Source organism: Podarcis bocagei, assembly GCF_964188305.1.
Source record: "Podarcis bocagei genome assembly, chromosome: 13".
NCBI classification, from domain to species: domain Eukaryota; kingdom Metazoa; phylum Chordata; class Lepidosauria; order Squamata; family Lacertidae; genus Podarcis; species Podarcis bocagei.
The window spans coordinates 53221219-53245364 of NC_138138.1; the positions used below are offsets into that span (position 1 = coordinate 53221219).

Sequence of the window (24146 nt, forward strand, 5' to 3'; positions counted from 1 at the left end):
TGGCTGGTGAAACCAGTGCCGCTACTGAGTCCCTCTCCTAGCAGTGCCCTTTTTGCGATACGATACGATAATCCTTATTGTCATCGTCCCATACAGAACAAGGAAATTGAAAAATCTACATAAGACATTCAAAAGCCAACAAGCCTGCTATCCCAAACTGGTAGGTAAAGGTAAAGGGACCCTTGACCATTAGGTCCAGTTGTGGCCGACTCTGGGGTTGCGGTGCTCATCTCGCTTTATTGGCCAAGGGAGCCGGTGTACAGCTTCCGAGTCATGTGGCCAGCATGACTAAGCTGCTTCTGGCGAACCAGAGCAGTGCATGGAAACGCCGTTTACCTTCCCGCCGGAGCGGTACCTATTTATCTACTTGCACTTTGACGTGCTTTTGAACTGCTAGGTTGGCAGGAGCAGGGACTGAGCAACGGGAGCTCACCCCGTCACGGGGATTTGAACCGCCAACCTTCTGATCAGCAAGTCCTAGGCTCTGTGGTTTAACTCACAGCGCCACCCGCCTCCCCTAACCCAACCTGGTTAGCCCCCTAAAAACTCTGATACCCCATTTTAAAATACAATATTTAAACATCTAGTGGATGTTGCTAGCAGAGGGACTCAGGAGTGGCGGCGTTTTCACCAGCGATATACAGTGGACCCTCTGGATACGAACTTAATTCATCCCAGGGGTCCGTACTTACCCCTAATCCTATCGCGCCACTTCTGCACGTGGTGCAACAGAGTGCTTCTGCGCATGCGTGAAGAGCGCTTCTCCACATACGTGCACGGCAAAACCTGGAAGTATACACTTCCGGGTTTGCCGTGTTCGCAACCCGAAATTACGTTACCCGAGATACCACTGTACTGCTGAGTGAAGCCGATGTCGCAGTCTGCTCCTCATACACTCTAAGCAAAATCCCACCTGCACGAAGTAGACCAGCTCAAGGCATTTTGCTGCCTGAGGCAGCTTCATCCCCCGGACAAACGATAGGGCCGGGAAAGAGGACTGAAGGCACCGAGGTTCCAATTAGCCAACGGTGAGAGGAAAGGCATTGCAGTGGATGTGTGTGGCTGCTTACAGCCAAGGGTCAAGGCCAGGCAAGGGAAAATAAGCCTTATCTCCCTCCCTATCCAGGGGCAAGAAGGAACAAGAAGCCACTAAACCAGGAGGTGGATCCCACGGGCAGAACGAGAGAGGGCAGAGGACAAGGTTTCCCAAAGGGACTGCAACACCCCTTAGGCCTTAGGAGATTAAAGGGAGAGAAAGGGTGCAATATTTCCCCTCTGGACACAGACTCTGGGATGCAGGCAACTTAATGGGCAGGCAGAACAACTGATTGATCTATCGATCGACAAATAGGTAGGCAGGCACTAGGAAGGAGCTCGCAGAACGGCCTTAAAAGTTAAATTTAAAAGGCCAGTCCTCTTTGGGGTACACACTGCTATGGTCAAAGGGCCATCCTAAAAGAGAAAGATCAGAGCTGTTTAGAAAGAGGGGGAAATGGTGTTTTCTAAAGGTGGATGCTGTCGTAGCAAGATTAAGAACATGGCTCACTTGTTTATTAAGTAAACAAATGCATTTATTTAATGGCCTAACAGAGAAGTTGGTGATGAGCTCACTATGTGGGGAAGGGCGATATCTATCTATTTCTAACGGCCAACAGCTGCCTTTGACGTGGAGAAAGTAACCTTGGAAGCATTGCGAAAAGGAGGAGGAAGAATAATCAAAGAGTACAGAGGTCCCTTGGTTCTCAAACGCCTTGGAACCCAAACAATGGAAACCTGGAAGTAAGTGTTCCAGTTTGTGAACTTTTTTCGAAGCCGAACGTGCTCCGTTTTGAGTGCCACACTTCCGCTTTGAGTGTTACACTGTCTGTTTTTGTTATTTATTTTACACTTTTGTTTTTGCGGCTCTTTTTTGTGACTGTGTGGAACCCAGTTCAGCTACTGATTGATTGATTGATTGATTGATTGATTGATTGTGTGACTGAGGTACTGTTTATTGCTTTCATTTTATGGATCAACGGTCTCATTACAGAGTAAAATTCATGTTAACTTGCTGCTTTAGGGGTTGTTTTTAAAAGTGTGGAACGGATTGATCCTTTTTGCATTACTTTCTATGGGAAAGCATGCCTTGGTTTTGGAACGCGCTTTGGTTTTGGAACGGACTTCCGGAACGGATTAAGCTTGAGAACCAAGGTACCATTGCACAGTAATAATAATAAAAAAACCAAGTCAAAAACAGGAGGTGGTTAAGGAGTGTGGGATGGGAGTAGAATGAGCACGTCTGTTTGGGGGGGGGAATTGGGGAGGGGGGAACACAAATCAACAAGCATAGCCCCTCCTTCGCGGCCGACATCCCCAGTCCTCCCCAGACTCTATTCAGCCCCACTCCCTGGGCTGGGTGACCCAGCCACTCTGGAAGCACCCATCAATCACCCCTAAGTCGGTGGGGGGTGTCAGTGGATGCAGGGGGCATCACCCCCATGCACTTCAGGAAATCGCACCACGGAGGGGCAGATTCTGCAGCTGGAATTGCAGCAAGTCTCTCCTTGCTGCTTCTCCAGTGCAGCTTCTGCCAGCTGTAGGAAAGCCGTGCCCGGCTCCCTCTGACCTCCTGGAATTTTACCAGGTTAACTCCCCTCTGAAGCCAAGAGGGCTAGAACCTTGTGATGTTGCTTGTACATTGTCACGAATTTGAACCCAGTGCTGGTGCAGTACCATTTATCAACGCCCCCTCCCCAGTCAATCCCTCTCCGAGAGGCCCAACAAAATTCTCCCTTTGCCCTCTCCCCGTCACCCCGCAAAACTGGGACTCACGTATATGCTGGGGGTCGGGGGGTTGAGCTTTTCCCGAGGGAGCTTTTCGTCCACGTTGATCTGAGGTTTGACCGAGTGGCTGGGCAGCAAGTAAGACTCCTTGAACTTCCCTTTCACCTTGGCGTGCCTGGAAGAAGGATGAGGGAAGCAGGAGAGTCAGCGGTGGATAATAATAATAATAATAATAATAATAATAATAATAATAATAATAATAATAATAATAATTTTATTATTTATACCCCACCCATCTGGCAGGGTTTCCCCAGCCACTCTGGGTGGCTCCCAACAGAATATTTTAAAAATGATAAAACATCAAACATTAAACACTTCCCTGAACAGGGAAGCCTTCAGATGCCTTCTAAAAGTCAGATAGTTGTTTATTTCCTTGACATCTGCTGGGCTACAGGGTGGGCGCCACCACCGAGAAGGCCCTCTGCCTGGTTCCCTGTAACCTCACTTCTCACAGGGAGGGAACCGCCAGAAGGCCCTCGGAGCTGGACCTCAGCGTCCGGGAAGAATGATGGGGGTGGAGACGTTCCAGGTATCCTGGGTCTTTGAGGCTGTTTAGGGTTTTAAAGTCAGCACCAACACTTGGAATTGTGCTCGGAAACGTACTGGGAGCCAATGTAGGTCTTTCTGGACCGGTGTTATATGGTCTCGGCGGCTGCTCCTAGTCACCAATCTACCTGCCACAGTCTGGATTAACTGTAGTTTCCGGGTCACCTTCAAAGGTAGCCCCACGTAGAGCACATTGCAGTAGTCCAAGCGAGAGATAACCAGAGCATGCGCCACTCTGGCGAGACAGTCTGTGGGCAGGGAGGGTCTCATCCTGCGTATCATATGGAGCTGGTAGACACAGAATTGACCTGCGCCTCCATGGACAGCTGTGAGTCCAAAATGACTCCTAGGCTGCGCACCTGGTCCTTCAGGGGCACAGTTGCCCCATTCAGGACCAGGGAGCCCCCACACCCACCTGCCCCCTGTCCCCCAAGAACAGTACTACTGTCTTGTCAGGATTCAACCTCAATCTGTTAGCCGCCATCCATCCTCCAACCGCCTCCAGACACTCACACAGGACCTTCACCGCCTTCACTGGTTCTGATTTAAAAGAGAGGTAGAGCTGGGTATCATCTGCATAGTGATGAACACCCAGACCAAAGCCCCAAACTGCTCCTTCCGTCTGCCATTCAAATTCCAAAAATGAGGGGTGCAAAAAAGTTCCCATGTGACTTGGGAATTCAATAGATATATCAGTTAATATGATTTAGTTTTGCTTGGCCACTAAAACTGCAAAGAAATAATTAAAAATGATCGCCAAGTAGTTGCAGTTATATTCTATTCTATTATTATTATTAGGCATTTTCAGAAGGTAAAATGAAAATTCTTCCGTTTCCCGAAAGCACTTCCGTACTTCTTCATCAAACGTAGACTTACCAAGCTAAATGTTGCCCAACCCCAGAAATAAAAGCAAGTTTAAAATCCTCCCGACTCCAAAAAGACCCCTCACTGAAGAAATTTCCAAAAAACTCCCCTCTAAAATGACACGCCTTACTGGTGGATCAGCCCTTTCCCAGTGAACCATCCCAAGAGGCCTCGTGAATGCAGTTAGCAAGCCCATCACATTTATCTATTCTATTTTATAAAAAAGACTGATGCTAGCAGTATAATTGTAAATATACGTGTATATACCAAAGCAGTTTGCAGCACTAGAAACATAAAACTCTGCCACAAAACCTGTTCCCTCCACTCCAGACCTATCTTCCTGCCCCCCAAAAAATTCTAGTGCCCCCCTCACTGGAGTGCATCCACCACTGGGCATGTGGCCCTCAGAAGGCCTCCCAGAATGAAATGTGGCCCCTGGACCTGGGAAAGGTTCCCCGGAAAAACCTGACACTCTGCCTTTAACAGCCTGGGGCGATTCTATTCCCGCTCAATGCTTCCCTGCAGACACCCCACAAATTAGTCAAGGCCAGTCGTGGCACCCCTAGACGAGAAGGGTGCCCTAGAGCACGTGCAAAGCGACTGACTCAAACCAGAGACGACACCCCCCCCACTGCAGCAACGGTGGGCTTAGAGGGCACAATATTGCGTTTACCTATCTGGCAAAGTTTCGCCTGCTGGAGGGAACGTGGGAAGGGGCAACCCATGCCCACTGGGGCAGGGGAGGGATGGCTTTTGGCCCCCGTTCGGTGGGGCCCTGCGTCCCACTCAGAGTCTTCCCTTTCCTCCGTTTCAAACGCCAAGGCCTCCTTGCCTCCCTCCGGCTGCCAGGGCCCTTATCTGGGCTGACCCTTGCCCCCAAGCCTGCCCCGGGAGTTTGCAAAGAGGAGCGGACGGAGCTACTTTTCTGGAGAAAAAAAGAAGAAGACAGACCAAGCCCTCCGGGAACAGAACTTTTCGGGGAAGCCGTCCGGCACGCAACGCGCTCCGACACCCTCCATTCCGCACAGCTGCCTCCGTTATCAGGTCTGCCTTACTCCTCCTCCTCCCTCCTCCTCCAGTCTCCCATAGGGCTCCCTCTGCCCCAGAGAGACAATATACCCCTCCCATTCGTGATGCGGATATCTGCAACCGGGATATCTGCAGCCACCTTCGCTCCAAACCAACCACGCTGCCAAGAGTTTTGAAAGAGTTTTGAAAGGGCTTCCGAGCTCTCGAGCCATGCTGCAAATTGGTCTGCTCGTTCAGTCTGTACCCGGCCCTTTCTCCAAGGACCCCCACCACCCCCGGCAATTGAGCCCAGCGTGGGGGAAGCGGAGGGGTGCGGGAGACAGAGGGAGGAGGGAGGAGTGGAGACGCTGAGCGCCGCTCCCCTCTCTGCTGCACGCCAGGTGTGCTCTTAAAAACTGCCCGGGGCGTGCCCTGATTTGCAAGTGCTCTAGGGCTGGGCAGGTTTAAAGGAACAGGTCTTCCAGGTATCTTAGGGGCAGGGTTGCAGCCCAGTTGGCAGAGCGTCTGCCTCGCAGGCGGAAAATTCCAGGTGCAATCCCGGTCCGGCTGCCGATTAAGTTTCCGGGCCCAATTCAAAGTGCTGGTGTCGTATAGCCTGACATGGGTCAGGACCGCAATACTGCAAGGACCCATACGGACCGACCCGGACCCCGAGATCATCATGCAAGCCCCTTCTTTGTGTTCCCCCTGCACGAGAGGTCCAGAGGGTGGCAACACGAGAACAGGGCCTTTTCTGCGGTGGCTCCTCGGCCCAGAAAGGCTCACCTGGCACAGGCATTACAGTCATATCTTGGGTTGTAAACGTGATCCGTGCGGGAGGCACGTTTGCAACCCGCAGCGTTCTCAGCCTGAAGCGCTGTGTCTGCGCATGCACGTGAGGTCATTTTGCGCTTCTGTGCATGCTCCGAAACCCAGAAGTAACCCATTCCGGTACTTCCGGGTTCAGCGCGGTCCACAACCCAAAAACGCGCAACCCGCAGTGTTCGTAACCCGAGGTATGACTGTACAGTGATTCCTCGGGTTACATACGCTTCAGGTTACAGACTCCGCTAACCCAGAAATAGTAAAGGTAAAGGTAAAGGGACCCCTGACCATTAGGTCCCGTCGTGGCCAACTCTGGGGTTGTGGCGCTCATCTCGCTTTATTGGCCGAGGGAGCCGGTGTACAGCTTCCGGGTCACGTGGCCAGCATGACTAAGCCGCTTCTGGAGAACCAGAGCAGCGCACGGAAACGCCGTTTACCTTCCCGCCGGAGCGGTACCTATTTATCTACTTGCACTTTGATGTGCTTTCGAACTGCTAGGTTGGCAGGAGCTGGGACCGAGCAACGGGAGCTCACCCCGTCGCAGGGATTTGAACCGCTGACCTTCTGATCGGCAAGTCCTAGGCTCTGTGGTTTAACCCACAGCGCCACCCGCGTCCCTTAGCCAGAAATAGTACCTCAGGTTAAAAATTTTGCTTCAAGATGAGAACAGAAATCGTGCGGCGGCAGCAGGAGGCCCCATTAGCTAAAGTGGTGCTTTAGGTTAAGAACAGTTTCAGGTTAGGAACGGACCTCTGGAATGAATTAAGTACTTAACCCGAGGTACCACTGTACAGGGCTTTAGGCACCAGACGGAAACGTTCCCCTTTACCCAGGCCTTCAGCCATTAAATCTACGGCCTGCTCAATGTGGGAGGGACACTGTTACTGTGATTATTTTATTAACATGCTATGTGTTGTGTTTTTGTTATTACACTGCATGAATTACGTCCTTGCTGTTGCACGCTGCCCTGGGATCTTTGGATAAGGGGCGGTATATAAATGGAATGAATAATAAAAATTATAATCCTCAGCGGCGTCTCTGGGGAGGGCTGGCAGAGATGCCCAGCCACTGGTGCCAGTCAGAGTAGGCCAATGGTCTGACACTTTAGGACAGGGGTCAGCAAACTTTTTCAGCAGGGGGCCAGTCCACTGACCCTCAGACCTTGTGGGGGGCCGGACTACATTTGGGGGGGGGGAATGAACGAATTCCTGTGCCCCACAAATAACCCAGAGAGGCATTTTAAATAAAAGGACACGTTCTACTCATATAAAAACACACTGATTCCCGGACCGTCCACGGGCCGGATTGAGAAGGTGATTGGGCCGGATCCGGCCCCCGGGGCCTTAGTTTGCCTACCCATGCTTTAGGACAGCCTTTCTCAACCTGTGGGTCCCCAGATGTTGTTGAACTACAACTCCCATCGCCCCTAGCTAGCAAGGCCAGAGCTCAGGGATGATGGGAGTTGTAGTCCAACAACATCTGGGGACCACAGGTTGAGAACCGCTGCTTTAGGAGGACGCTTCCTGTGTACCTCTATGCCATGCCTGGCTTGACCCACACCCACCCAAACCCATTCCTTAGCTGAATGCCCCCTGCCACACACCCCACCTCCCAAACCCCACTGGGCATCTTTTCCCCAGCCGCAGGGCCACAGGGTCCTGGAGTTGGACACACAACCTTGGCAAGTTTGAGGATGAAACCGCAAGAGGCCATTCCCAAAAGGAAGGAGGCAGAACACACCAGAGGAGGCCCACCCCCCAAGAGGAAGGCCTTTTCCCAACATCAAAATGTGACACGCTGCCACGTCGCAGGAGAAACGGCAAGGGGGAAAAAAAGAGTCAGGCGCATCTTGCAACCAAGGTGCTTCGCTTTTAAATAAGGGACAAGCTTCTAGCCCTCATTCGTGCTAAGCATGTAGGCCCTGCCTAAAATAATTTTGGAAGCTAGCAAGCGGCAGCTATGTAAGGTCCCAAACAATGGGGGTGGGGAATCAGTGCAGCTCAGCCAGAATTCTGCCCCAAAATTTATTTATTTTTTAAAAAAATGCAGGATAGAATAAGAGAGATTCCAGGCCATATGGGACTCAGGAAATCCAGCCCCTCCTGGTTGCCCAAGTAAAAAACAGTAAAGGTAAAGGACCCCTGGACCATTAAGTCCAGTCAAAGGCAACTATGGGGTTGTGGCGCTCATCTCGCTTTCAGGCCAAGGGAGCCGGCGTGTGTCCACAGACAGCTTTCCGGTTCATGTGGCCAGCATATCTAAACCGCTTCTGGCGCAACAGGACACCGTGATAGAAACCAGAGCGCACAGAAACGTCATTTACCTTCCCGCCGGAGTGGTACCTATTTATCTACTTGCACTGGCGTGCTTTCGAACTGCTAGGTTGGCAGGAGCTGGGACGGAGCAACGGGAGCTCACCCCGTCGCGGGGATTCGAACCGCTGACCTTCTGATCGGCAAGCCCAAGAGGCTCAGTGGTTTAGACCACAGTGTTGTCCAAGTGTGCTCATTCAAGCTGGGTGGCTAGGAACTTGCAGCCTTCCGGATGACGCCAGACAACAGCTCCCATCATTCCCTACTGGCTGCTGGGAGTTGTAGTTCAAAACAAGCTCTTTTTGTGCCAGGTTCGGTTGGGTCATCTGGCAGGAAAAGAGCTTCCAAGCTCTCCGCCTCGGTTTGAAGGCAAGGCGTTCTCAGCACACAGGAAGCCTAGGGAGCTCACGAGCGAGAGATTTCGGAAAAGCCTGCAAGACACACCCCAGAGCAGTGCGCTGATGCACTGTGCGTTGATACCAGGAGCAGAACGGAAAGAGGGAGCAGGGATTATTGGTTTGTTGTTCACAGTGATCCATGCAACGGTCACCTCCAGGCTTGACTACTGTAATTCGCTCTACACGGGGCTGCCCTTGAAACTGTCCCAGAAACTCCAGCGGGTGCAGAATGCCGCAGCAAGGCTCCTCACGGGGTCTCTGCCATGGGAGCATGTTCACCCAGTGCTTTTCCAGCCACACTGGCTCCCGGTGGAGTACAGGGTCAGATTTAAGGTGCTGGTTTTGACCTTTAAAGCCCTTCACGGCCTAGGACTCCTGCACCTACGGATCACCTCTCCCGGTATGCCCCACGGAGAGCCTCAAGGTCCATAAATAGCAACACCCTAGAGATCTCGGGCCCTAAGGAAGTTAGATTAGCTTCAACCAGAGCCAGGGCCTTTTCAACACTGGCTCCGGCCTGGTGGAACGCTCTGCCTCATGAGACCAGGGCCCTGCAGGATCTGATTTACTTCCGCAGGGCCTGTAAGACAGAGTTGTTCCGCCTGGCCTTTGGCTTGGAGCCAATTTGATTCCTTCCCCATCTTTCTTTTTTTCTTTTTCCTTTCTCCTCCTGCGATGAGGCTACATTTTAATATTTTCATGTTTCAATATTTTAATGTTGTATTTTAATTTTGTTTTTAAGTTGTATTCATTCAACTTGTTGTTATTATTGCTTGTTAGCCGCCCTGAGCCTGGCCTTGGCTGGGGAGGGCGGTGTATAAATAAAAATTATTATTATTATCTTTCTGCTATACATTTTGTGGTTTTTACATTGCCGATTTTACGTTGTGAACTGCCCCAAGATCTACGGGTGGAGAGCGGCATGCAGATTTAATAAATAAAATTAAAAAACAAGGCAGCCACTCACTTGCTGGCCCGCACCACTTCGGCCGCCGAATGGTTGATGGTGAGCTCGCCCAGGGGGATCCTGCGCTCCTCCACCTCGGAGGCGATGAACGTCTCCTTGTCTCCGCTCTCCACCTTGATCAGCCGGATCTTCAGCTCCTTGGGCGGCCCTTCCGTGAACGAGCGCAGCTTCAGCAGGTCGGCCGAGCACACCACCGTGGAGCCCGTGCCGACGGCCCCTTCCTCCTTCTTGCTGGGGGGCGGCCGGCGCTCGGGCTGCGGGGCGGCCGGGGGAGGCGGGGGCGGCTTGGCGCCGTTCTCCCGCGCCTGGCTCTCCGAGCTCTGCACGTCGAGGCTGCCCAGGATCTGGCGGTTCTTCTCTTTGTGGGCCTTGCCTTCCCGGTGCCGCCGCGAGCCGTCCTTGCTGGAACGGCGGTGCCTCCGGTGCTCCCGGTCCCGCTTCCGGGACTCGTCCTTGGGGCGCTGGGCGGGAGCCGGAGGAGGGGGCGGCGGAGGCGGCAGCGTCGCAGGAGAGCAAAGGGGAGCGGGAGGGGGCGGGGGTGGGAGGGGGGGCGGCGTGGCCGGAGAAGCAGGGCTCTTTTCCCTCTCCGCTCGCTCCACCAAGGTCTCGCAGGCCCGGCTGATTTCCTCCAGCACCTCTGACTCCGTCTTGATGGGCCGGGGGGCAGGCGGTGGGGGCGGAGAGCTGGCCGCCTGCTCCCCCATCGCTCCCGCGGCCCAGCCTTGGCTTGAGGTAGAGAAGTGGGGCGCGGCCCCCGGGCTGGCGCCGGCTGGAGAAGCGATCTTAGCACCTGGGGGTGTCAGCAGCTTGGGTCGGTAGGAGTGCTTCTGCCCTTCCAGCATGTTGGCCAACGACTTGAGCAGGGAGGCCGTGCTGTGGTGGGGGAACTTGCCCGCCCCGCCGGCGGTGGCGGCAGTCGCCTGGGGCCGCTCTTCCGGGTCCCGCTTGCCGTAGCGGTACAGGCAGGGCGGCTCTGGCGGGTCCTGCCCCGGTGGTTTGGGGTAGTCGAAGGAGGCGTTGGACGGGGCGGGGGGCTTTGGTCTGGCCAAAGGCGGGGGGCTGGGGAGCAGCGGGGCAGGCGGCGGGGGCGGCGGAAAGCTCTCCTCGCGCTCCTCTTCCCCGCGCAGGATCGACTCGTCCAGCATCTTCATGATATTCGCCAGGCCGTCCGGGAGGATCTTGGAGAATTCGGGGGGCTCCTCGAACTGGTCCTCCAGCTGGGGGCTGGCAAAGCCAAAGAGCCTTTCGTGTGCGGGCTCCGCCGCGGGGGGCGCTGCCGAGGGCTCCGGCGTCTTTGGATAGGAGGCCCGGGGCAGTGGCGGGGGCGGCGGGGGCAGCGTTGGCGGCTGAGGGGGGCTCTCCGGAGACCCAAAGGTTCCTGAGGTAATCGTGGGGCTCTCCGGGGCCGAGGCCCTGGCGCCTCCGGAGCCCTTCTCCTCCTGGGTACTCTCTGGCATCCAGTAGTCAGCGGCTGCCGGGGTGGGTTCGGGGCTGGCTGATCTTTGGGGGCTGGCCTTCTCCTCAGCCCCTTCTCCAGGGAGTGAGAAGGGCCCGTTCTGGCTGCTGGCGTTGGAATCCTGGAAGCTGCGCCCCGACTCGCAGGCCCCGAGAGGGGAAGCGTCCCCCCGCGGCGGCAGCTCCCCGCACCCAAACAGAATATCCCCCAGGGGGTCGCTGCTGGCTTTTGCTTCCCCTCCTTTGCTGCCGAACGCCGGGCCCTTCAGCCAGGGCAAGGGGGGTGCTGGCTGAGGAGGCGGGGGCAGAGGGGGCGGGGGTGGTGGGCACTGTGGAGCTATGGGTGCCCGTGCAACTGCTGGTGGAGGCCCCCTGGCGATGGGCGGAGGAGGAGGCATGCGAGAGCAGGGCAGGCTGCGAGGGGCAAGGCAAGGAGCTGGCCGGGGCGGCGGTGGCGGCTGCTGCTGCGACTGCTGCAAGGGGGCTTTGCGGCCCCCGTTCTCCTGGGCGGGACTGGATGGCTCCAATGCCGGCGTTTGGTAATGGTCGGAACCCTGCGGGATGGACAGAAAGAAGAGCCAATCAGAAGGGATTGTCCTCCCCACTTCCCAGGCCTACGGCTCCCTCCTTCACCCCACGAGAGAGCAGGCTTGTTCACACACTGTCCGCCCGCCAACGGACTCGGTCCTGCCGTTCTGCTCAGGTAGGCTTCGTGCCCTAGACTCATCCTCGGCGACCCCTACCCTATAGAAAGCATTATTCAGAACAGCTGTTGGCGCAACTCACTCGGATAATAGCGCAATAAAATGGTGCAGCCCCCTCTCTGTGGGGCTGCCCTTGATCCGGAAGCTGCAGCACAACTGCTGACAGGAGGGAGGCCTCATCAGCATATGTCACCCGTGATCAGGGATCTGCGCCCGTTGCCAATTTGCTGCCGGGCAAAGTTCAAGGTGTTACTATCAGTATATACACCCCTTAACAACGGGCGACCAGTTTTCCTATGAGCCTGCCTTTCGCCACTTTGCCGCTTCGATCGGCAGAACTGTTGCCACGTAATCCCCGTCCCACGTTTATAAGAACCTGGTTGTTTAGTGCAGCAGCACGTATGAAACTCTGGAACTCCCTGCCAATTGATAGCAAGCAGGCACCTTGTCCCTGTTTAGACAAGCCTACCTGGGTGCTTAGAAAGCTGAGGCGATTTTAATCTGTTCTAGCATTTTAGCTTTTGTATGTCTCAGAATCACAGAACTGTAGCGTCGGAAGGAACCGTGAGGGTCATCTGACCCAAATCCCTGCAATGCAGAAATCATTCGCCCAATGTGGGATTCGAATGCATGACCCCAATAGCCTCATGCGCTGCCAACTGAGTTATTACTAGTGTCATGATTTTCCCTCGCACACTTTATATTTTTTGTAAAGCGCCTTGAGAGATTTCTTTCCTTACGACAGGTAAAGGTAAAGGTAAAGGGACCCCTGACCATTAGGTCCAGTCGTGGCCGACTCTGGGGTTGCGGCACTCATCTTGCTTTATTGGCCGAGGGAGCTGGCGTACAGCTTCCGGGTCATGTGGCCAGCATGACTAAGCCGCTTCTGGCGAACCAGAGCAGCGCACGGAAGCACCGTTTACCTTCCCACCGGAGCGGTGCCTATTTATCTACTTGCACTTTGATGTGTTTTCGAACTGCTAGGTGGGCAGGAGCAGGGACCGAGTAATGGGAGCTCACACTGTCGTGGGGATTCGAACCGCCAACCTTCTGATCGGCAAGTCCTAGGCTCTGTGGTTTAACCCACAGCACCACCCACGTCCCTTTTCCTTACGTCTTTTCCCTGTCCTTACGACAGAGCGCTGCCTAAATTTCATGAAACAAACGGATAATGAAATCCAAAACGGCAACAACCAATTGCACGTTTACTCAAAATGCAATTGGGGCTGTTTTAATTGATTTGACAAAAGTGGGCGAAACTGAACTAGCAATGCCAGTTCCGGGAGCCGGCGCCCGAGGCCTTCTGACACTTGCTCCGATTCCCGGACCCCCGCAAGAGCCCCCCTCGCCCCCACTCACAAGGCAGTCAGGGTTCGGTGGCCCCCGCGAGGTGGTCTTGCTGGTGGCCGTGGCTCCTCCTCCGGGGTTTGGGCGCGGGACGTAAGGCACGCAGGCGGTGGTTGCTGCTGGTGTGGCGGTGGAGTCTGACCGCACCCGGGGGGCTCTGCCGTCTCTAAGGTCACTTCCGTTGGGCCGGGCCAGGCAGCCATGGCTGTCAAGAGGGGGCCGGTGTGCTGGAGGGGTGCGGGGGCTGGGGGCCATGGCCGGCAGGCGGTGAGGGGGCGGGTGGGAGCCGTAGGCGGGGCAGGGGTAGGGGAAGGGGTGGGCCACCGAGTTCCTCTGCTCCTAAAGAGAACAGGGGGAAGACAAGGAAAGTCAGGAGAGGGGCCCCAAAACAGGAAAAAAACACCTAACTCTGTGAAACGCAGGTGTTCTTCACATAATGCATAAATCAGCCTTTCCCAACATGGTGCCCTTTAGATTGAGCCCCAGCCAGTAACCCCCTGGGGCTGATGGGAGTTGGAGTCTAAAATGGCCATACTGGCTGAGGACTGATGGGGACTGTAGTCCAAATGGTCATACTGGCTGAGGACTGATGGGAATTGTAGTCCAAAGCAGCCATACTGGCTGAGGACTGATGGGAATTGTAGTCCAAAGCAGCCATATTGGCTGAGGGCTGATGGGAATTGTAGTTCAAAACAGCCACACTGGCTAGGGACTGATAGGTGTTGTAGTCCAACACCTCCAGAGGGCACCAGTTTGGGAATGGCCAATTTTTCCTTCCGATACGTAACCATTCGGACTCTTGCATTTCTGAATGAACTGGAGGCAGAGTTGAGGGCACATCTCTGAGGTGGGTGGGAACAGTTAAGATGATACCCCACCCCACCCGCTTCCCAGGGCCCCCCACCCCCATGCAACCCAAACCCAGACAGATCTGAATTCGAGAGCGCCGCGAGGGGGAATGGAGCAGGCACAGCAAAGTGTTGAAGCCCCCCTCAAGCAAGCAAGCCAGCCAGCCAGCCTCCCTTCCCTTCCCTCTGCAAGGGAAAATCACGAGAGCTAGAAACTTGTGGGGGTTTTTTAAATTTAAAGGCAGACGATTCTAGGATATGCAAATACCCAAAACATTGACATCACCCATGAATACAAAAGCAAGGATGGCAAAACAGCGGCGGGGAGGGGGTCAATTGCCCCTTGGACGCCATTGGTTATCTGATAAAAACTAAATGACATTAATTATCGCAAAGGTTTGCTACGAGGGTACAACAAGGGTAGCCAGATTTTTGACCGGGGGGGAGGGCGTTTCCGCCTGCCCGGTGGTGAAAGAGGCCAGACCGATGTCCATGGGCAGGGGGTGGATGCAGGGATGGGGGGGGCAGCCTTACTTGTCTCTCTGGGGCAGCGACGTTCTTGCGCTCCTGCCCCCACGAGTCTCCGTGGAGGGGGTTCCATAATCCCGGCTTGGGCAGCTGGTAGTGGGGGTTGCCAGGGACAGCTGGCGGGTGCTGGCACACCCCGTTACCATTCTGCGTGCGCCAGGAGTGGAGATTTGCAGGGGGAGAGAGGAAGGGGGGAGACAGCGAGACAGAAAAAGCAGAGGGGGAAGGAGAGAGAAACGGAGGGAGATGGTCACAGCGCCCAACAGCAAGAGGCAAACCCCTTCCCCAAATCCCACCTTCGTACGGCGAAATAAACCTGAGCGGCCAACCAAAATGGGTCAGGGAAGTGTCCCCCCCAGGAAACTTCAAACAGCACCCCCACCCCGCAACGGCTCATGCAAGAAAATGGCAGCCCCCCCCAGAGCAAAGCGTTGAGCAGCGAGCCCTGCGAGTGGCGCCAGGGCGTCTCGCAAGAGCCGGGGCAGCGAAGCGAGGGCAGCCAGGCCAGTGCCAAGCGAGAGAGCGTGCGTGGGGCAGGATTGGGGCTGGCCCCGCGGCGCAAGCAAGCAGAGCGGTGGGAGCGTGGCAGTGGGTCTGGTTTGCGGCGGTCCCTTTTGCACCCAGGGTTCCCAGCCCCACCCGCTGTACCTGGTCAGGACTGGTGCTCCTTCGCCTCTTCATGGGGGCGGGCATGTCCTCCCCGTGCCCCGGGTGTGGCGGGTGCTGGACCGGGGCAATCGGCTGGACCACGGGGGGCTCCATGGGCGGCCCAGGCCTCTTCAGCTGGGGGTTGCGCTTGGCAGAGAAGTTCCTCTTCTGGGAATTTGGGGAGAATCGGGGAGGAAAGAGGGATTTGCAACGGGTTATTTTCGTTAAACGCGAAGGCACAATTCTGGGCACCACACTTCAAGAAGGACACTGACCAACTGGAGCGTGTCCAGAGGAGGGCAACCAAAATGGTCAAAGGCCTGGAAACGATGCCTTATGAGGAACGGCTAAGGGAGCTGGGCATGTTTAGCCTGGAGAAGAGGAGGTTAAGGGGTGATATGATAGCCATGTTCAAATATATAAAAGGATGTCACATAGAGGAGGGAGAAAGGTTGTTTTCTGCTGCTCCAGAGAAGAGGACACGGAGCAATGGATCCAAACTACAAGAAAGAAGATTCCACCTAAACATTAGGAAGAACTTCCTGACAGTAAGAGCTGTTCGACAGTGGAATTTGCTGCCAAGGAGTGTGGTGGAGTCTCCTACTTTGGAGGTCTTTAAGCAGAGGCTTGACAACCATATGTCAGGAGTGCTCTGATGGTGTTTCCTGCTTGACAGGGGGCTGGACTCGATGGCCCTTGTGGTCTCTTCCAACTCTAGGATTCTATGATTCTATGATTCTATGATGGCGGCAGCAGGGGCAGCTCAGCCGGTAAAGCATGAGAGCCTTAAATCTCTGGGCTGTGGGTTCGAGCCCCACGTTGGGCAAAAGATTCCTGTAGTGGAGCGGATTGGACTAGATGTCCCTCGGGGTCCCTTCCAACTCGACAGTCTCGTGATTCTATTTTTTTTTAATATAAAATATTTACTGAAATTATGCAAAAAATTACACATAAAGAGAACAAAAACTAACAAACACAAGCTAGCGAAAAAGTTAACAAAAAAGCAACCTAGAAAGAAGGCGGGGGGAAAAAAAGAAGATGATACAAAATACAAAAACCAGATAACTAACAAATAGAAAAAAGAAGAGGGAAAAAATATTTTTTAAAAAGAATAAATCCATTTTTCAGTATCTTTAAGCTCATTTGCTTATTTCCTTGACCTCCTCACACCTCCCCTTTTGTATTCCCGTTTTCGAAGTCTTTTCAGCAAATCCTTACCCTCTTTCATTCATCTTTACTCTGTGTCTTAATCCATTATAACTATATATTTTCATCCGTATAACTATCTGTATTTACCTATTCTTATTAACCTTATTACCAAAACCACTTCTTTTCAGTCCAACATCATTTTAACATTCATTAATTTTACAGTATTTCTGCAAATAGTCTTTAAATTTCTTCCAATCTTCCTCCACCATTTCTTCTCCCTGGTCTCGGATTTTGCCAGTCATTTCTGCCAATTCCATATAGTCCATCACCTTCATCTCGTGATTCTATTTTAAAGAGGCAGGAGGTGATCCACAGCCACTGAAGGGTTGGCAATGGCTTCAACATAACTCCCCACCAGCTCCCCCTTGCTCTGGCGAATACAGGAAGTGATAACGAGGCTTCCAAGTTGTTCCCCAAAAATTAGCTCAACGATGGTGAAATGGGGAACGAGAGAACGGTGGAGCTGTTGATTTGTTCTTATCTTATTGCTTATTTCATCATCTGAAGTTTTCAAATAGTTGGCTTTTTTCTGCTTTTACTGAAAATTTTATTTTTTTATTTTCTTGTTAAACCGCCTTGAAGTTTTTCTTTTTTTCTACAATTAAGCGGTATATAACTCTTATGCTATAAAAATAAGCAGGTTCCAAATTGTTTGTGACAGATTACCTCAGATTATTCCAAAGATGTGACAAGAGGGGAAAGTGACCCAATTCACACTCTGTTATCTTATCTATGCTAATGAATTAAGATAGCTTCCCTATCAGGCTGAATCCACATCTCCCAACATGTTGAGGTTTTTACAGAAAGCAAACAACATAAGTGACGCTTCATGTATTTCACCTTACATAAAGATTGTTGTTGTTTTTTAATATGTGGAGGGGGCGGGGAATATCATAATCTGTAAAACCCGAAAAGGAGAAAGAAATCTTGAACAGTGCAGAATGAATCACACAACTTTAGTTGCCCGGTGAAAACGTTCCTATTCAATCAGGCCTTTTGGGCTGATTTAACATTTGATAACCTTTAAAATGTGTTGTGGGAGATGGGTGTAGTGGTTGGGAGTTACTCGTGCGTAATCCTGCTCCGTTTGAGCATCGGATTGCCTGGTGAAACCCTCCGGACTGCACAGCCCATCTCAGCGTGGCTGCCCTTAGTCACTCGTAGAAACTGTCTGTGGGCGTTTCTTAAGGCGTTGCCAACGTAAGAGCTGTTTGACGCCCAATCGTCTCCGCCTCTCACTGCGCGGGAGTCTCCTGCGCAGGGTGGGCGTGGGCAGCGGGGTGCTTGGCTCTCCTCGCTAACTTCCAACGAAGAGTCCTGGAGCCCCTGCACCTCCCTGTCCCGTTGCTCTCCTAGATCCCTGGTGTTACACTCATTCTCTTCCCCTTCTTCCCGGCTGAGTCTCCCTCTAGCGCTGGGACCTTCCCCTGCAGAATCATAGACCCTCTCCTTCTCCCGTGCCTCTGATGTCAGTTCCCTGACAATGGGGTTATCCGTTTGTTCTTGTTCTTGTTTTTATCATGCATTTCGTGCTTTTTGCCTTATATTTTTATACTCTGCACGGCCCTGAGTTCTACGGATGAAGGGCAGTATAATAATAATAACAACAACAACAACAACAACAACAACAACAACCACGTCAACCAGGCTGATGTATGTGGGTGCATAAGCAGAACTCTGAGGTGGATCTCAATGCCAGGGGCAGGTTTGCATGTAACTTGGGCCCAGCCCATTTTAAGGCTTTTGAAGTTATAATAATAATAATACCGTATTTTTCGCTCTATAAGATGCACCAGACCACAAGACGCACCTAGTTTTTGGAGGAGGAAAACAAACAAACAAATATATTCTGAATCTCAGAAGCCAGAACAGCAAGAGGGATCGCTGCGCAGTGAAAGCAGCAATCCCTCTTGCTGTTCTGGCTTCTGGGATAGCTGCGCAGCCTGCATTCGCTCCATAAGACGCACACACATTTCCCCTTACTTATTAGGAGGAAAAAAGTGAGTCTTACAGAGCAAAAAATACGGTAGTAATAATAATAATAAATTTTATTTATACCCCGCCCTCCCCAGCTGAGGCCGGGCTCAGGGCGGCTAACAACCAATAATAAAAACAAGTTGATTGAAATACAACTTAAAAAGCAAGGTTAAATACAATATTAAAACATTAAAATGCAGCATGAAGTTATTACTCTTGCTGCAACAGAAGAGACACACACTGTTAAATTCAGAACGTCGAATGGTGCAACTGACAGGGAGCTGCCGTCCACCGACATCCACAGCATCACAGGTTTTCCCTCGAGAATGAGGGGCAAAGCAGTCGAGGAGATGCTGAGGAGAGGCAGGGAGGGGAATTTTTTTTTTTGGGGGGGGAGGTGAGAGTCCCTCATTGGCCACCACTCACCTCAAGGTGCAGGAGGTTCCAGACTTGTTGCAGGGGGGGCAATGCTTTCGGTCGGTGGTGAGACGACCCCGAGTGATAGTTCCACAGCTGAGCCTGGGAAAAGTCACGGGGAGAGCCGAAAAGGACGAAACGTACGGTTATAAAGCAAATAAAACCAGTTAAAGCAAGGGATGTGTGCAAGGAATCATACAGGAAACAATCAAAATTAATTCCAAGTGTTAATAATAATAATAATAATAATAATAATAATAATAATAATAATAATTTATTTATTTATACCCCGCTCATCTGGCTGGGTTTCCCCAGCCACTCTGGGCGGCAAACAACAAAACACTAAAATACAATAACCTATTAAACATTAAAAGGTTCCCTAAACAGGGCTGCCTTCAGATGTCTTCTAAAAGTCAGATCGTTGTTTATTTTCCTTGACATCTGGTGGGAGGGCGTTCCACAGGGCAGGTGCCACCACCAAGAAGGCCCTCTGCCTGGTTCCCTGTAACTTGGCTTCTCGCAGTGAGGGAACTGCCAGAAGGCCCAATCCCCACATAAAGTGCTTGTAACGATTGAAATGGTAGTGGTTAGGGTGTCAGACTAACCCCCCAGAAGAGAGGCCAGGGTTCAAAACCTCGCTAGGCCAAGAAAAGCTCCTGGGGGTGAATTTGGGGGCTGGTCACTGACTGTCAGCCTAATCTACCTCACAGGGGATTAATGGAGATAGGAAGAAAAATGGGCATGCCCACCTTGAACTCCTTGGTTAAAAAAAAAAGTGAGACATGGAGGCAATAAAATAAATACTAATGCCCCACGGAGGACCTAAGGAAGTCAGATTAGCCTCAACCAGAGCCAGGGCCTTCTCAACACTGGCCCCGGCCTGGTGGAACACTCTGTCTCATGAGACCAGGTCCCTGCGGGATCTAACTTCCGCCTGGAAGTTGTTCCGCCTGGCCTTTGGCTTGGAATCAACTTGAATCCCTCCCCCTCTTTCTTTTTTCCTTTCTCCTCCTGTGACGAGGCTGCTTTTTAATTTTAATGCTTTAATGTTTTAATGTTGTATTTTAAATTTGTTTTTTTAAGTTGCATTTCAATCAACTTGTTTTTATTATTGGTTGTTAGCCACCCTGAGCCTGGTCTTGGCTGGGGAGGGCGGGGTATAAAAAAATTTTATTATTATTAAATTAAATATTACAGATTCAGAATAAGATAGAGAAATACCACAGATTTGCACCAGGGAATCAGTTATGCTAGTGCATTTTGTAATTTCATAAGTCAGGGGACTCAATTGCCCAGTTCAACCGTCTACTGATTGCGGTATTTTCATGTACGGTGACTCTCCTGTTACTTTTACGGAATATTTCCTACCAATGATTCGCTGGGAGTGAATTTCTGCTCCGTCTGCTAATAATCTGCTAATTTTATTGTGCAATGTGATAAACAGACTATTGAACCTAGTACTTTAATTTGACTCAAGCTGTTTATTAAAGGTAAAGGGACCCCTGACCATTAGGTCCAGTCATGACCGACTCTGGGGTCGCAGCGCTCATCTCGCTTTATTGGCCGAGGGAGCCGGCGTTTATCCGCAGACAGCTTCCAGGTCATGTGGCCACCATGACTAAGCCACTTCTGGCGAACCAGAGCAGCGCACGGAAATGCTGTTTACCTTCCCACCGGAGTGGTACCTATTTATCTACTTGCACTTTGATGTGCCTTCGAACTGGTTGGCAGGAGCAGGGACAGAGCAACAGGAGCTCACCCTGTCGTGGGGATTTGAACCGCCGACCTTCTGATCGGCAAGTCCTAGGCTCTGTGGTTTAACCCACAGCGCCACCCGCGTCCCTAAGCTGTTTATTACCAAGTCATTATTATTATTATTTTATCGTGGCTTATTTGCATTGTTCTAGGTCGTGTGAGCTTTGTGGCACACATTTTGGTCGACAACTGGGAAACACTGGCCTGCGAGCGCTCCAGTTGGAGAACAGCCTTTACCAAAGATGTCGTGGGCTTTGAAGACGCTCGAACTCAGGACGCAAGGGAGAAACGTGCTAAGAGGAAGGCACACTTGGCAAATCCACACCGTGATCAACTCCTGTCCGGAAACCAATGTCCCCACTGTGGAAGGACGTGTGAATCCAGAATTGGCCTCCACAGTCACTTACGGACTCACTGTTAAGACCGTGTTCATGGGAGACAAGGCTACGAAGGATCGCCAAAGAAGGAGAAGATATTTTGTCGCTTCAACGGCTTGCAAACTGCCTTGCGTGCCACAACATAGAAAGGTGGTGTGCAAATTAAATACGAAACAAGATGGGCTGCCTCAGCCCTGTCATTCCTCCCCGCAAGAAGGCCGATGGGGGCTGAAATTGAATATTATATTTATTCCCCTACCTGCTGCAGTCGTCCGATCCGAGCGTGCATCTCTCCGTAGCTCCCGTAATCGTAGTCTCGCGGGTACCGGGTGGCATTCTGGTAGCAGCGCACAGCCTCCTCGCAATCCTGCTCCGACTCGTAGATCTCACCCAGCTGCTCCCAGAGCTGAGGCTGCCCTGGATCCCGGAGCAGGGCCTGGACGCAGCCGTGGATGGCCTCCAGCTTCCCGTGCAGGGGCCGCGGGGCCAGGTTCCTGGGGAAAGGGAGAGGCATCAGTGATGGGGAGAGGCAGTAAGGAACGCTGGGCATAGCTGTCAACTTACAGATTTGAAAATAAGGGACCAGCAGCCTTGAAAATAAGGAATCAGCAGCCAAAATAAGGGATTTTAGTCAACCAGCTGCCAAACAAGGCCTCAAGCGGTGGTTCCCACAGCGCAGCAACCCGGCAAAGGGGATGCAGCAAGGGAAACCACCGCCCCTCTCCGCTGGGAAGCGCTGAGCAAAGGCGAGTCCCCAGGAAACGCGGCTGATTTGATTGGCACAAGGCATGCAAGCTCCACCCCCCAGTCGTTCTCAGACTCCTTATTGGGTGAGCAACGCAGCCAAGCAACACAGTTGGAGCCTCCCTCCTCCCTGGCCGGCAGGGAGGGAGGGAGGGAGAGGAGCTGCTTCCTTTGAAACCTGGGGAATTTAAGGGACATCATCAATAAGGGAAAGCAGCGGGACACGGCGCTGGGATAAGGGACTTTCCCACCAAATAAGGGACGGTTGACAGCTATGACGCTGGGGCCCCTGGTAAGGTCTTTCCTAGCCTGCTGCCCTCCAGATCTTTTGGACTCCAGCTCCCATCAGCCCCAGCCAGCAGAGGGTTGGTGGTGGCAATAATAATAATAATAATAATAATAATAATAATAATAATAATAATAAATTATTTATACCCCTCCCATCTGGCTGGGTTTCCCCAGCCACTCTGGGCAGCTCCCAACAGAATATTAAAAACATGATAACACATCAAACATTAAAAACTCCCCTAAACAGTACAGTGGAACCTTGGCTGCCGAACTTAATCTGTTCCGGGATTCCGTCCGACTCCCGAAACCGTTCGAGAACCAAGGTGCGGCTTCCGATTGGCTGCAGGAGCTTCCTGCACTCAATCGGAAGCCGCGTCAGACGTTTGGCTTCCGAAAAACGTCCAAAAGCCAGAACACTTACTTCCGGGTTTTCGGCGTCCGGGAGCCAAAACACGTCCGAGTACCAAGGTAAAACTGTGCTCCAAAACGTCCAGATACCAGCAGGTTGGGGACCCCAGTCCTAGGGGCCGGGGTTTAGAGAGGGGGATTCTGGGAAAACTGGCTTCTTGGTGCTATGCAATGGGAGTGAAGTTCACAGCAGCAAAGCCCCAGCACCCAAGACTCTCGAGGAATAGGGGGAAAGCTTGGGGAAATGGCTTTGGGGTAGCCTGAGGCCCTGCGTCCAGAAAGTACGGTGCTCAGGGTCTGGACAGCCCCCCCCCCGTTCAACCTCTCCCCCCCCCCACCAATGTACAGGGTTGGGGGCTGGGAGCTGGAAGGATGTGCCACCACAATCCCTCCCGTAGCTGCTGAAGTTGGCAAAATGCCCTCTGGGAGCACTTACCCCGGGGGGAAGTAGCCCTTGTTGTGTTGCCCCATGTTAGAGCCATGGTTGGGCGGCAGGTGCGGGGGCAGCTGAGGCTGGCCGACACTGGCAGAGCACCTGGGCAGAGGCAGGAGGGGAGAGAAAGGTCAGAATGTTGGCGTTGGAAGGGACCCCAAGGGTCATCTAGTCCAACCCCCTGTAATGCAAGAATCTCGACTTATGTTGTGAACTGCCCTGAGATCTATGGGTATGGGGGGTATACTAGTAGTAGTAGTAGTGATAAAGTATCCATGACAGTTGGCCATCCAACCTCTGCTGAAAAACCTCCATGGTCTCATTTGTCTCTATACTAATGCACAGAGTATGGGAAACAAGCAAGACGAATTGGTCATTAGCCCTACTCCCGCAATGCCAGAATTGCAGCTAAATCAAGTAAGGGGACAAGGGCTGGTGTAGTGGCTGAGCGGGAGAAGAGCTGCTTTCCATGCAGAAGGGCCCGGGTTCAATTCCAACCCCCCCATGGCATATCCAGGGAGGGCTGGGCATGTCCCCTTCCTGAAACCCTGAAGTGCCGCTGCTGCCAGCCAGTGTAGGGACTACTGAGCTACATGAAGCAATGGCCTGGTTTTGTATAAAGCACCATTCTAGGTGTGTAAAAGAGAGGTCAGCCACGACACAAGCCAGGCTTGTCAGTGCTCAAGGCCAGCTGCAGCTACTCTTTGGAGCAGGAGTGCGGAGGGGACGGGACTGCACTCTGCACATGCTTATAGGCTCCCTGATTCGTAGTTCATTGAATGCACTCTGGGGCTGAATCGCAGCTCCAAGGACAGGCCTGGGAGCCGAAGTCTCCTTGACTGGCATTATTTACTTATTTGATGGATTTTCTGAACCACCTGGTTGCAAAGCAGTTCACGAAGAGAACAGATCAGGAAAATGACCAGTAAAAAAAATTAAAGAGTGTTCAAAAAAGGAAAAACTAAAAGCAGATTCAAATTCGTGTCCGCCTCCTAAACACCTGGGACGTATTTTCAGCAGATGCCACAAAGAGCACAGGGAAGGAGTCTGCCTGGAGTTAACAGGCAGGGAGTTCCAGAGGGCAGGTGGGGCGCCTAAACTATTTGAAAGATGGGGGGTGGGGGTGGGAAGTCATACGCGGGGGCCCTTTCCTTCCTGCTTTGCAGAGGAAGCTGTGGAAGCCAAAACACAGGGGGCTGAAGAGAGAGGGAGAGGCGAAACCTCTCTCAGAGCATTCAGTGCTATGTCTAAACTCCAACCGACAT

The 24146-nt window shown here is 52.5% G+C and overlaps 1 protein-coding gene across 2 annotated transcripts in view; it reads right to left on the reverse strand.

Annotated features, from left to right (window-relative positions):
* The window catches only part of KDM6B (lysine demethylase 6B), a 44235-nt gene extending 21231 nt beyond the window's left edge, over positions 1-23004 (reverse strand). The window contains exons 1-8 of one of the 2 annotated variants that reach the window (XM_081167671.1): positions 22885-23004; positions 21268-21502; positions 18886-18978; positions 15274-15441; positions 14632-14772; positions 13262-13588; positions 9744-11752; positions 2812-2938 (exon numbers count right to left, since the gene is read on the reverse strand). In XM_081167671.1, coding sequence (XP_081023797.1) covers positions 2812-2938; positions 9744-11752; positions 13262-13588; positions 14632-14772; positions 15274-15441; positions 18886-18978; positions 21268-21502; positions 22885-22919 — 3135 coding nt within the window. In that variant the 5' untranslated portion in view covers positions 22920-23004. The remainder of the gene's footprint in view (positions 1-2811; positions 2939-9743; positions 11753-13261; positions 13589-14631; positions 14773-15273; positions 15442-18885; positions 18979-21267; positions 21503-22884) is intronic. The other variant, XM_081167672.1, reaches the window with a different exon arrangement.
* Between the last annotated feature and the right edge of the window lie 1142 nt (positions 23005-24146).